At 42.1% G+C, this 13,387-nt stretch overlaps 1 protein-coding gene across 1 annotated transcript; it reads left to right on the top strand.

Moving 5' to 3' along the window:
• The first annotated feature begins 5,176 nt into the window (after nucleotides 1-5,176).
• Nucleotides 5,177-13,141, top strand: dalrd3 (DALR anticodon binding domain containing 3). The gene is made up of 13 exons (XM_056423711.1): nucleotides 5,177-5,611; nucleotides 6,581-6,888; nucleotides 7,048-7,385; nucleotides 7,885-7,943; nucleotides 8,040-8,141; nucleotides 8,246-8,310; nucleotides 8,662-8,720; nucleotides 8,845-8,927; nucleotides 9,503-9,629; nucleotides 9,913-9,971; nucleotides 10,078-10,194; nucleotides 10,299-10,367; nucleotides 10,772-13,141. The coding sequence occupies exons 1-13, from the start codon at nucleotides 5,378-5,380 to the stop codon at nucleotides 10,889-10,891; spliced, it is 1,740 nt and encodes a 579-aa protein (XP_056279686.1). The 5' UTR covers nucleotides 5,177-5,377; the 3' UTR covers nucleotides 10,892-13,141.
• The last annotated feature ends 246 nt before the right edge of the window (nucleotides 13,142-13,387 follow it).

Below are 13,387 nucleotides of genomic sequence, written 5' to 3' on the forward strand. Positions count from 1 at the left end.
CAGTGTTTTGGCATGTTAGCTATGGGTCAAACATGGAGGAACTGTTCAAAAAGATCAGAATAAAGCAGTAAATCAGCCAGTCAAGGTTCCCATACAGCATCTAAAATAAATGCATCCAGTCACAACACAAAAGCAATTAGACCAACAGCAATCTGAATACTCATAAGATCTGAAATCTTTCAGACTCTAAACTCAAATGATACCTAATCAATACAGGTTGGATTTGAAATGAGCATTTGTGTTGACCTTGTGTAACAGACAGTAGTAATGGTGTCTCTCCAGCAGGGAGAGGAGTGGACAGGAGGGAGTGGATCAAGGAAAAAAAGGAAAGGAGGAGTTTTGTCTGAGAAGTGAAAGTGAAACGAATATCTCCAGTATTTAAAGAGGAAGTCTGGACTCAGATGTTGGCAGACAACAAGAGGAGGACGTGCTGCTCTGACATGTTGGTGAGCTGGAGAACTTTTAGACAAACTTTAGAACCACGAGAATACTTTGTACTGGTGTCTTTTTGTACTTTCACTTTGCTTTCACAGCACCTCATTTCAGCTTGGTCTTTGTCCTCACACTCTTTCCCATTATGTATTGTTTCACTGCTTGTAAAACTGCCTGTGGTTGAGACTTCAAGTGCCTGCAAGGGTTGAAGTAACACATTGAAAGTGCCTTTCATTCCTCTAGTTGTTTCCAACTGCCTCTTTTGTTTTAAGGTTTAGTTCTCTTTATTTATTTGTAATCCTTTGAGGACTTGAGAAATCAATGCAACTTTAAATCAGGGTCTAAAAGCTATTTGTGTCTCCAGAGGATGAGTCCTATTATGTCAAATGTCTGTTTATTTTTTTTAATGCTTTTTTTATGCTTCCTTTTATCGTTATATCAGCTCTTCCTTGCCAGGTTCCTCTTGTGCCCCTTATTGCTTTCTTTTCTTTTTTCTTCCTGTCGCTCAACGGACAGGTTTTTCAAGACGGTATATACAAAAATATAAACCGCTGCAACTAAAGGAACTGAAGTCAGACTTATGAAATGTTGTCACATTTGTCCCCCTGTTATTAACCTTTTTATCTCTCTTTTTTTTATATCCGTGTTGACCCGAGCGGACCTGAAGCTCGTTTTGGTGGGTGGGATCGTAACGGAACCCATAATGCAGCTGTGATTCTTAGCTCCAGCTGGTTACGGGGTCCGTTTCAATCCCACAATGCACAGGACATCCCGAGGACACCGTCTGACGTCGAGTACGTCTCCATAAGCATGACACAAATCATTTACATTATTTCTAATAAGTCTATATAAGTCCGCCTCTGTTTAAAAATGGATATCATTTCAGTGTAAAACTTGATTCATCTTTAAAAAAGGGAAAGAAAACCAAACAATTGGGACCACTGGTAACAGTGGAGAACAGTAGAAGTGAACACAGCAACTACATGTAAAACCAAAGCCTCTTCAGCTCACCTTTGACCCATTCTGATTCAGATGGTGCATTCAAGGTGGAATGACAGTATTGTTCCTTTAAAAATGAAACAAGGAAAGTGAAACTAGCAGTATGGCCCGTGTTGAATGATGCCTGGCATTTTTTAACAGAATAAATTAGGATTGTAGTTTCTCTGACGCAGGTGGTGTTTTTCCTCAATGACACGTTTTCTCCCGGATTGCTGACGACAAAAAAACGCAACCGGGAATTTTGTGTCAGCCAAGAATGACACCGCGACATGAGCGCTCACTGCAAAACATTTCTCATCTCTACTCGTAGAATAACATTTTCTGGGATTTTCTGCACGGTTTTAAATGGGGTGCGCTCAAGATAAATCCCAGAATGTTAAACCATCACTCACTGTGTGTATTCTTCTTACAACACCCATCCCCAGGCGTCATTTACCACCTGTTCTAAAAAATAGTTAGCTAGTGGGAGTGTGCTCATCTGTGAGCGCGCACGTGTCTGCGCGCATCGGGACCGAGCGCGCCGGCATCGGAGCTCTGCGGCGCGCGAGACGGAGAGCCGAGAAGTGTTAACGCGACACGTAGAGACAGAAATGACATGCTGTTGTGTAGATACGATCAATAACAGACGTTTAGTTTAATAAAATAACAAAGACGTCTTTAAGAAAAGGACCTGACATTACTTCTGCTGTAATCTGGCGCTATAGAGAAAATTACAGGGTGGCGGGCTGAGATTTCAGGGGGGCGGGCCTCCACCCTGATAGAATGGTAGGGGAAACACTGAATTTGATTGACAGGTCAGGCCGACCTGAAGGAGACACTACATTACCTTCTGTGGGATTCTTTTGGAATTGGGGTTGAATTTCTACTCAAGACACAGAGCTGATGTTCTTGATTAACACATTCAGAGATGTTTTGAGTCAGAAAATGTATATGTCATAATAATTATGGGTCTCATGCAAGAACATTTGCATACTTATCTCAACTTTCGTACTTTTTGTTTATACGGTGGTCTCGTACGAGTGAGCCACGTCAGTAAGCGCTCCTCACCTTAGATGACCAAGTAAATAACCGGCCCATGCCCGCTGGAACCTGTGTACACATAAGTGTGAATTACGATTGTAAATTAGCACCATTTCCGCCCCTATAATACAATGTAGGGCTACATACCGGCCCCATAAGTGTGCACTCATGAAAATGGCACAAAATAATTAAAACTTAGATGTTCTTTCGTAGACGTAAAAAAAAAAAAACTTAAGTGTCAGATTTAAGGAAATTCAAGTGCTCATAATGTTGTGTCACCTGAGGGTTGCACTGTCACTGAAATAATGAATAAATGGTTAGTAATGAAAATGACAAAAATAAATAAATAATAAATTATCTTGGCACAACAGAGTGGCCAATGCCTGCACCGGGAGAGGCTTTGGGGGGAAGTCTGCATCACAGAGATGGCTGAGAGAATAAGTGCTACAAGAGGATATTTTGCATCACAGGACTTCGTCATTTGGAGTTTAGAGTTATAAATGTTGTAGAACTGTATGATTAATCATGAATAAATTACATTAACATATTCAAGTTGAAGACTGTGGCTACAATTGATTTTTTTATGCAGCTTTATTGTTCAGTTTATATTTTGTTGTTCAATTTATTGCCACCACTGTTTTTGGCTTAACAAATGAATAGTAAATGGAAACAGAGCATGAAGGCCTGTATTCACTAAACATTGTCATATCTTCCCTTTCCAAACTTATCATAACTTGATTTTGGAGAAGTAGAAGGAGTAGTTACTTTTCACATGACTGAGGAGGAATCGGGACAAATACTTCCTCATTCTGTGGCTGCTTGTGGCAGCAGTGCTCAGTTAAAGAGGTTTTTTAGACATGTAATATGTGGGCTCTAACGTCATGTGAGAGCACATAAAGCTGCTTTCCCACTGAACAAAAAAACAACAAAGAAACCACTAACGCCCACTAACATCGGGCTTCAGTGGGAAACGAATATCTGAATTCATTTTGGGGAGAATTGACTCTGCAGGTTATCGGCTCCCACTCCAAACGTCAGAAGTGGAAACATGACATCCGGGAGGACGCGCCAATTTCTGCTCTATTTCCAGAGTTTTCTTCGGTTGGTATCAGGTTTTGTATAATTTGGTGTGTGCTGTCTGTTGTTGTTACATGTAGTCATAGCACACATTATGTGGTTTCCCCGTACAGAAAGTTCATGGGACTCAGCAAACAAGGTTAACGTCATTACAGGTCAACGGGCTCCAGGCTCAGCCACCGACCCATAACTTTTAAAAAAGGGGTCTCTGGATATGATTAATCTCAAATCTCGTCAGACAAAACTTTTACAGAATAATTTATCTTCTGTTTTTATATGCAAAGAGGAATGTACAAACCAGTAAGCTAAACAACGAGTTGTGTAACTATCAAGCAATAGATAATGTGGTCTTTCATGGGACAAGTATACTCGTAACAATCCAACGGTTATAAAAGGGATCCATCTCCGGCCCCTGGTGTTCTCTGGGAACTCAGGACAAACGACCCTGCAGGTGCTCCATCTGTCCTCATCTCGGTACTGATAGAAAACACAAATGCTTACTGGTGTTGATGGATTGGAGCCGTTCCGATGGACTGTACTGCCTCTCCTCAACTGGACCCTGGTTCTTGTTGAGCTCCCGGTTGTCTACTTCGTCCCAGAGTCCGACCACAACCTGGTGTTTGTCGCTGATGACAGGAGGAGGAGGAGGCGTGGGACTCATGAGCCGTTTCACCGGGATGCCCGCCCCCCTTCTCCGCCAGCAGCGTGGTCATCCTGTTTGTAGACCTTCACCATGCCTGTGATCTGGTTCCGGATTGCCTCTGACGCCCGGATGGTCAGCAGCTCTTTGATTTCAGTTTTGTTTGAATAGTTAAAAAAATAAAAATAAAACATTGAATTGACGTAGTCCACCTAATACAGAAATAACAATATTAATTAAATCAGGTACACATACAAAACTAGAACGGGCACTCGGTAGAACGCATACCTTCGCCGCAGCCACTTTCTTTGTACCTTTTCTTGACCTTGACCTTTGACCCGATCGATCCCAAAATCTAATCAAATGGTCCCCTGATAATAACAAATCATCCCACCAAATTTCATGCGATTCGGTTCAATACTTTTTGAGTTATGCGAATAACACACATACAAATAAATACATAAATACACAGCGATCAAAACATAACCTTCCGCATTCTCAGAATGCGAAGGTAAAAATGTGAGCTAAATCAACTTGTAATGTAATAATAATGTCATCATGAGTACAAAAAACAGGCCTTATTCTTCATCATCATACAATTTGATGCTTTTATTTATTTATTTGTATTTATCATTTTGAAAGTCTTATATTCTGTAAATTCACAAAAAATCCAAATAGCATTTTTGTAAAATGTCCACAATTACTAAGCATTGAGTAATATATTTACCGTGCATGTCATTTTTTGATAAATTTCCCCTTGGGGATTAATAAAGTATATATCTATCTTTTTACACTCGATTTTTCTAGCAGCTTGATATATATATACTGTTAAAAAGGTACGTGTCCACATACTTTTGTCCAGACCGTGAAGTTAGGATTGCAGTGACTCAGCCACAAACTAGATGGCGCTATTAGGTAAATCCCACTGGTCCTACACGCAATTCAGCTCGGAAGAAACAGATTGCACCTCACTGGTTCCGGAAAGAGGAAAAAAAGAAAACAGCCAATGCAGTGCTCCTCTACAGTCAATATCTGACATCGATGAGCGGTTAACCGGACGGCTGGAAACGGGGCATGTAATTCAGCAGTGCGAGTTCATAGCCTGCAGCAGCGCGGACCAGCGTGACGGGTTTTGGAAAGACGACGATGAGCAGGGTGTGGATGTGCCGATAGCTGGTAGCACGCTTACCTGTTCGTGTGGCGGTGGAGATGGAGAATACCGAGGAGTCCGCGACCCTCCGGATCACCCCGACCGTCCGGGCGCTGAGCTCCGCACTGCGGGGGAAGCGTGACGATGTCCCCGATTCCAGTCAGCTGAACGGCGACCGGATCTCCCCTGAACCGGAGAAGCTTTGGTTCAAGGAAAGCAGCGCTAAAAACCTACGTAACCGGGACTTCTTGTCTCCGACCACGATGCTGAACACGCTGTATGCGGACGGGCAGGTGCATTTAACGGACACCTGTTGGGTTGGCCCCTCATTGAACCGTGCTCTTTTTGCAATTGTTGCCTCTTTTTTGACAATGAAAGAGGCGTATTTTGTTTGTGTGTTTGTTTTTAACTGGAATCACGGCCGTGCATGTTAAACATGGCTAGCTGTTAGTTGACTCGTTCAACTTCGTACGCGTTTGACATTGTATCCTTCCTCTCGGCGGTATAGTTCAGTCCGTGACAGTTTGCTAAATGGTGCGAGTGCGTTTTTGTTCGGCGCAGTGATATTTAAACGGGGGGACAGTGACCGGAACTATCTACTTAATTAACGCTCAGCGGAGGCCAATTGGCTGCTTGATTAACCAGGTGGGAGCTCGACTCGGAGTTCTTCAAATCATCAACAACCTGAATAGGTTTGAGAGACAATGAGACAGCTACATCCCGGGGCCGCTGACTTTGCCTCATCATGATCGACCAAACCTCAACAGCCTTGCGGCAGTAATTATTAACCCATGAGTTGCACACGCAATATGGGTCAGACACGCACAGCTCACTAAGCTGCGCTGCAACTGGAAACCTCTTTCCACTGCTTGTTTCACGCCAGTCTGTTGACAACGTGGCGTTATTTCAGTTACGTCCCAGTGCAAATAATGTATCTTTAAACCCACACCCCTGGCACGTTGTACACGTTGGCGTGTTCATGCATCCTCGTACAAGATGCTGCTGATATTTTTGCATGTTGTACACTCTCATCATAAGCATGCAGGACGATTTTACAGATACACTGAAGTGGGTTTTGGAAGCAGATAACCACCATGTGATATCTTTCCATTACCTGAGTGATATGCATCTTTTTGTAAGATTATAAGCACACATGCATGTGCAAACGTTGTTCAGACAGACATCCTAAGCTATAAGCTATTAAGTATATTAAGAGTAATACATTACCTACAAGTACACAATTGCTCCCTTTATCTGCCCAGGTCCCTCCAGCAGTGATGTCCAGGGTACTCTCCCTCCGTGGCAGTGGGATTCTCCCCGTGGCCGGTGGGCAGGTAATGGGTGAGGGGTTGAGGGTGAGGGTGGACCGGGCCGCAGCCTTCAAGGCTGTCCTGGCAGAGGGAGCCACGGAGTACCTGAAGCCCTCGGGTCAGAGGCAAGGCTGTGTGGTGCTCAACTGCCCTGCACTACACCCTAAACCCAACACACCCACTCCTGATACATTGACTCTGGGCCAGCTGAGGACCGTTCTGTTGGCAGACCACATGGGGGCGCTCCTGAGAAGACAGGGGTGAGTCTCTAGGAGTCTAGGTGGTCTATTTACAGAATTCAAAATTATCCACACACATCCACATGTTATGTTACTGTCACTGGAAACACATTTCTAATTGTTAAAGGCTGCCATAGATTAAGCGGCTGTGATCAGTACCAACCTTTGTACCTATCTCAGATTCGCAGTGTCCTATTGCCCAACGCTTCCTGAAGACAGCGACATCTTCACATTCCTCCGAGCTCTGGGCATTGATTGGCCGACAGCCCCAGCCAACTGGACCAACGAGGAGCGGGAGGAGAAGATACAGGAGGCTCTGGAGAACTCCCCGTATAGAGAGAGGGAAACCGAGAGAGGCAGGAGGACCAGCGGTGGAGGAGGAGGAGGAGGAGGGAGGAGGAGGAGGAGGAGGAAGGCAGAGGAGGGGGAGAACGAGGAAGCTCTCAGGGTCAACCTGAAACGAGTGTTCCAGGAGGAGGGACTGCTGGGATACGACCCCAGCCTTGGTACCTGCATAGGTGAGGTCACAATGAGATTTTATTTTTTTCTTAAGCATAAGTTTTGAGATGTCTGTCTGAGATTTGTGCTTGCTGAACAATAGAGCCATGTAGTTTCGTTGAAAATAGCATTTTAGAATGCTGGTTGTCTTTTCCAGTTCATTTTTGGATACCTAACAAGGTAAATCTCTGTCCAATGAGGAGTACCACTTTCATGTATAGTAATGCACATACTCTCTCTCGGGTTCGTTTTCAGCGTCAGCATCCAACAAAGAAACTGCCCACTGTGACATCCATTAGAGCAGAATGATTCTTCTGGTGGCATCAGAGGGCACATTTGAGCGAAGGCACCACCAGTTGGTGTTTGCTGGAGGTTTTTGTACAGTTCCCTTGGGCGGGCATCTCTTTGCCTGAATATCCGAGTCAGCTAATATTCTCTATAAGAGAAAAGATGAGGAGGATAACAGATAGTTGGTATTGTGTGTTTACTTGAAACACAATGTTGGTGTGTCTGTTTCAGTACACAGAGACAGCGTTTCTCACCTGGCGCAACTGGACCTCGCCACTGCTGACTGCACAGTAAGACTCACTCTCACACTGATGATTTCCTTTTTTCTCCATCTGAAAACTACAGAAAATTGATTGATTCATATTTCCTTGCTGCCTCTTTTATAGGTAGCCATGGCAACAGCGTTACATGTTACTTCCTGTCAGGACGAGTTCCGTCAGCAGCAAATAGCAGTGCTGTGGAGAGCTAGTGGAGCGGCAAACACACAGGTAACAACACACACACGCACGCACACACAGACACACAAACAAACACACGTCATGTATTGCATTGTGTTCCTATTCTTATCCTGCTCTGCTTTCTCTGTCTGCAGAGACATCTGGTGTGTGGGCCTGTGAAGACTCCTGGTTCTCACCTCACTGCTGCACAATTTCTGCAGTAAGACACACCATGTCTCTGTCTGCGGTTGTGTCTCCTCTCTTGTCTTTTCTACACATGTCTGTCTTAGTCTTTAGGTTCCTTTCATCTTCTCTCTGTCTCCACTTTCCCTTCCAGTCTCTTTTCCCTTCCCCTTCTTTCCTTCGTCTCCATGTGCGCTGCCCAGCTCTCCACCAGGCGTTTATTATCACCTGAGACACTCTCACAAGGATCTCGTCTGCACTGTATAATTGCAGCTCTAATTGAACAAAATGATTATGGCGCTATTTTCATCTCTATTGTTGCTGCATATTTTCAGCTGTCTTGTGTAAATGAGGCTCCTATCGTTTCATTCTTTCTCCTTTGCTCTAGGCTGAGAAGAGGTCAGATGAAGGAGGCCTCAGAGATGAAGTATGGAGATCAAGTAGAAGGTGTGTGTATTCTGGACATACTCATTGTTTATTAAACACGCCTTACTTATCTAAGTGACCGGACTGATACTAATTGGCATCAACTACAGATGGGGCTAAATACCACCTCTTCTTTGTCTTGCAGGTCAGACGTGGGATGACATCATCCGGGTCATGACCTCTGCCACTGTCAGATTTGAGCTGCTGTCGACGGTCCACACCAGTCCCGTGAGTCACACCTGTGTGTTTACACCTGTATGTGTCATGCAGGCAGGATTTGAAATGAACACTTTCAGACCTTTTAACTGCCCATTTGGAAATCTACAGTACATCTACTAAATGAAGGAATAACATTTCGATCATTTCGACATAATTGAATATGAAGAACGTTCAATATATTAACAAAAAAACAAACATGCATGACAAATACCAGTGTTTGAATTACACATACATGTTCTGTACACATGCATTAATGTGTCTGCCTACATGCAAACAAATACTATCAATGCATGGCAATTCAAACATAGAATATTGATCCTGGGACAACAAAGAAACAGAAACATTGTTGGCCCTTGTAATTTAACTCTGGACCACAAATCCGCGACACCCTGAGCTATTACTTCAGATGAAATTGATCGGTGAGCTGGATGCTGTGGTTATGGGCTGTGCATTTATCCCAATGGCTGTGTTGATCAATTGAACACCTGAGTTTGACTTCACTGACCTGAATTCGAAATTGATGACAGTTTCCTCTTTTAATGTAACTGGTTGAGCAGGAATGACTGACAAAGCTGTCTGTTTAGGTGACACTGGACGTCCATCGGGAAGGGGGCGTGTCCACCAAAGGGCCGAGAGGAGGAGTGTTTGTGATGTATAACTGTGCCAGGCTGCACACTCTGTTCGACAGCTACGAGAGAGGAGTGGAGAAGGGTAAGAGCTGTGCTCTGCAAGACACTCCTTCATTTGCAGATTCAGATTAATAAAAAAACATACAATGAACAAGTGTGATGGTAATATTGTAAATTTAGATGACATTTTCTTGATCAAGGGGGGTAAATCACAAGCTACCAAGCAGATACATGTTTCTTTTTTGTGGTGTTATACTACATTTTAAGAATAAAACAACTTCACACAACTTCTTGTTTTAGGATTATATAACATTGTATTGTTCATATATTGTTCATGTAGTTTTCTTACTTTTTTTAATCTGCAGGTTCATACCCTGAAATCCCTGAATGCTCCCAGCTAGACTTCTCTGCTCTGAAAGAAGAGGTACTACGTTATTCTCTTCTACTTTTTCCATGAACAAATATTTCCGTAAGAAGTCCGACCAACGTGTCAGCGTTATTCCTATCTGTGTCTGTGTTTTGACTGACAGGGCGAGTGGCTTCTCCTGTTCAATTACCTCATCACCTTCTCCGAGCTGCTGGACCAATCAGGACAAGCATTAGACTGTGAAGGGAGTGGAGCCAGAGTCAATATTAAGACCGAACAGGTCAGGGGATTGAGATTCACCGATTTATGATCAAAGGTGTGTATTGATCCAAACTCTGCTGTCATACGGTTATCTAACTTATGTATGTGTATTGTCTTCCTCAGATCTGTAAATTTCTGGTTTCTCTCAGTAAAGACTTCAGCTCATACTACAACAGAGTCCATGTGCTGGGGGTGAGGATTCATTTGCTGTATATATTTATCAATGCTTATTATAGTATATGTATGTATATAATGCAGTCATTTATTCACTGAAAAGGAATTATGAGCACTCCTCCAGTGAGTCTTTCATTTTTGGTGTGTGTGTGTGCATGCCCGTCGTGCCCGCCCGCGCTTCCTGTTTCACATCATATGGAGATTAGCGTATTAATAGGCCACCGATATAATGTGATAACCGGCGCACAAAAAACAAAAGCCCATCAGCTCAGTCCGAGGCTAGCAATATTAAATATTTTTCTTTGTCTCTTTCTAAAAATCTAATTCTCTCTTTCCTGCCATTGTCACCTTTTTGTCTTTCTCTTCCTTTTACTCCCCCTACACACACTGTCTTTCTCTTCTCTCTCTGTTTCTCCTCCCAGGAGCCGCTGCCTCATCTCTTCAACCAGATGTTTTGTCGTCTGCATCTGTTGAGAGCGCTGAGAGAGCTCTATCACAGTGCCCTGGATACCCTTAACCTTCCCCCCATCAGGCAACTATAGCTTGTGCCAGTCCACTCACCCGTGATCACTTGTTGGCCCGACTTACCCAACGATCTAATACTATGTTTTGCAATTGTAGCTCCATTACGTGCACGTCGCCCTTTCCCCTCATTTTGTCAAACTATTTTGTGACTGGGATCAGTTCCAAGGAGACTTCAAGAAGTTAATGGTCCCACTCGAGAAATAGTTGGCAAAGAAGCGATGCTTTTCAAATCTGCTCTAATGCTTCCAAAAAAAACACAAAACTGAGCCAACTTTCTAAATGTCCCTCATTATTATCACTCAATCCCCACGTTCTGTTGCTAAACATCTCTCCTCTCTGAAACACAAACGTGTCTTAGTCACTGCCTGCAGAAAATGTTTTTGCCTTGCTTATCTGTGCCCTTTCATGTATGTTACCCACGTTGTATTTTTCAATGCCACACAAATGTCATTTTTTTTAAAAAGGAAAGAAAAGGGGTACAGAATATATATTCTGCTTATGAGTCCTAATTGCTGTATTCATAAGATTATTTAGAGCCCACCAATCAGTTATCTTACGTGACAAATCACAAATGTTCAGTATCAACCAGCCATGTGTCGGATATAACAGGTGTTCATGAGTTGATTACAAAAGCAGTATATTAGCAGCATTAGGGCATTGTGCCATAACATTAGGAAATGCATGAAAATAATATATTTTTATTTATATATATATATATATGTGTGTATATACATATGTGTACATATATGTATGTGTGTATATATATACAGGACTGTCTCAGAAAATTAGAATATTGTGATAGTTCTTTATTTTCTGTAATGCAATTAAAAAAACAAAAATGTCATGCATTCTGGATTCATTACAAATCAACTGAAATATTGCAAGCCTTTTATTCTTTTAATATTGCTGATTATGGCTTACAGCTTAAGAAAACTCTAAAATCCTATCTCATAAAATTTGAATATTTCCTCAGACCAAGTAAAAAAAAAGATTTATAACAGCAAAACAAAATCAAACATTTGAAAATGTGTTTCGAGTTAATTAGACGATTCAAGTGATTTGTTTAATACCCTACTAGTATACTTTTTCATGATATTCTAATATTTAGAGATAGGATATTTGAGTTTTCTTAAGCTGTAAGCCATAATCAGCAATATTAAAAGAATAAAAGGCTTGCAATATTTCAGTTGATTTGTAATGAATCCAGAATGCATGACATTTTTGTTTTTTTAATTGCATTACAGAAAATAAAGAACTTTATCACAATATTCTAATTTTCTGAGACAGTCCTGTATATGTGTGTGTGTTTATATATATATATATATATATATATATGAAGACTTTTATGGCAAAAAAATATTATTTATACATTTTATAAATGACAAAATGGATCCTTGAAATGTGAATTGTGTTCCCTTTTCAGCTACCTTCAGAAATGTGCCATAGCTTGTTTTAACTCTCCGCTACACATTATTGTGTAGGTTGGTGGGTTATTTCGGTGAATATCTCAAACAATTAACATACACAAGTTTCAGATCTATTACTCACTTCGCACTAAATGTTGCTTGTCCCTATGGAATTTTTGTATGGGATATTAAGAATATCCTGATTATTTACAATGGCTGTCATGTTAACCACAGCTGTAATTACCACAGCATTAAAGCGTGAGCGATGCAAAATGAGGGACTTTTTATTTTTGTCCTACCTTTAAAGTGTTCATTGTCTCACTGTATCTTTCAACAGATGTACTGTACAGTATATATAATATAGACTATGTTCACTTTAGCCATTGTTGTGTTTCTCTTGATGTCTTAACCCCTAAGGCTTTACAGCGCTGACCTTATCCTGTCTCATCCTTTTCTGCCTCCTTTTCCACCCTTACTCCAATCTCTGGCTCCCTTTATCCTGTGCTGTATGACGCACTCATATTCAGAGCTTAAACTGGCCTGTCCTAATTTTACTCCCACTGGCTTTTGGAAGTTCAAGTATTTTCCTCTCCGTTTTTTTCAAGAACACGATGGAATTCTCCACGTGAAGACGACTCAAATGCTTTTAACAATTGGAGTAAAAATAATGCCTTATAAATAAATAATTAATCATCCAATATAGCCTTGAGACAGATGTCAGTTCAAGATTCAAGATTCAAGATGTTTTATTTGTCACATACACACACAGGGTGTGCAGTGAAATGAAAGTGGCAATGCTCAGCAGGAATGTGCAAGGGCAACAAGTACACACTATTTACAATAAAAAACACAATATTTACAGTAAGTGTGTGTGTGTGTGTGTGCCTAAGAGGGGCAGTTGTGTGGGTCTATGTGGGGGTCCTGGTGAGGTCGGAGTTCACAATCCTGATGGCCTGAGGAAAGAAACTCCGTCTCAGTCTCTCTGTTCTTGCAGCGTGACTACGGAGGCGCCTGCCTGACCGCAGCAGCTGAAACAGTCTGTTGTTGGGGTGGTGAGGATCCTTCATGATCCTGCCGGCTCTGGTTCTGCACCTCCTGGTGTACAAG

The sequence above is a fragment of the Pseudoliparis swirei genome, chromosome 9 (assembly GCF_029220125.1).
Source record: "Pseudoliparis swirei isolate HS2019 ecotype Mariana Trench chromosome 9, NWPU_hadal_v1, whole genome shotgun sequence".
Taxonomy (NCBI): domain Eukaryota; kingdom Metazoa; phylum Chordata; class Actinopteri; order Perciformes; family Liparidae; genus Pseudoliparis; species Pseudoliparis swirei.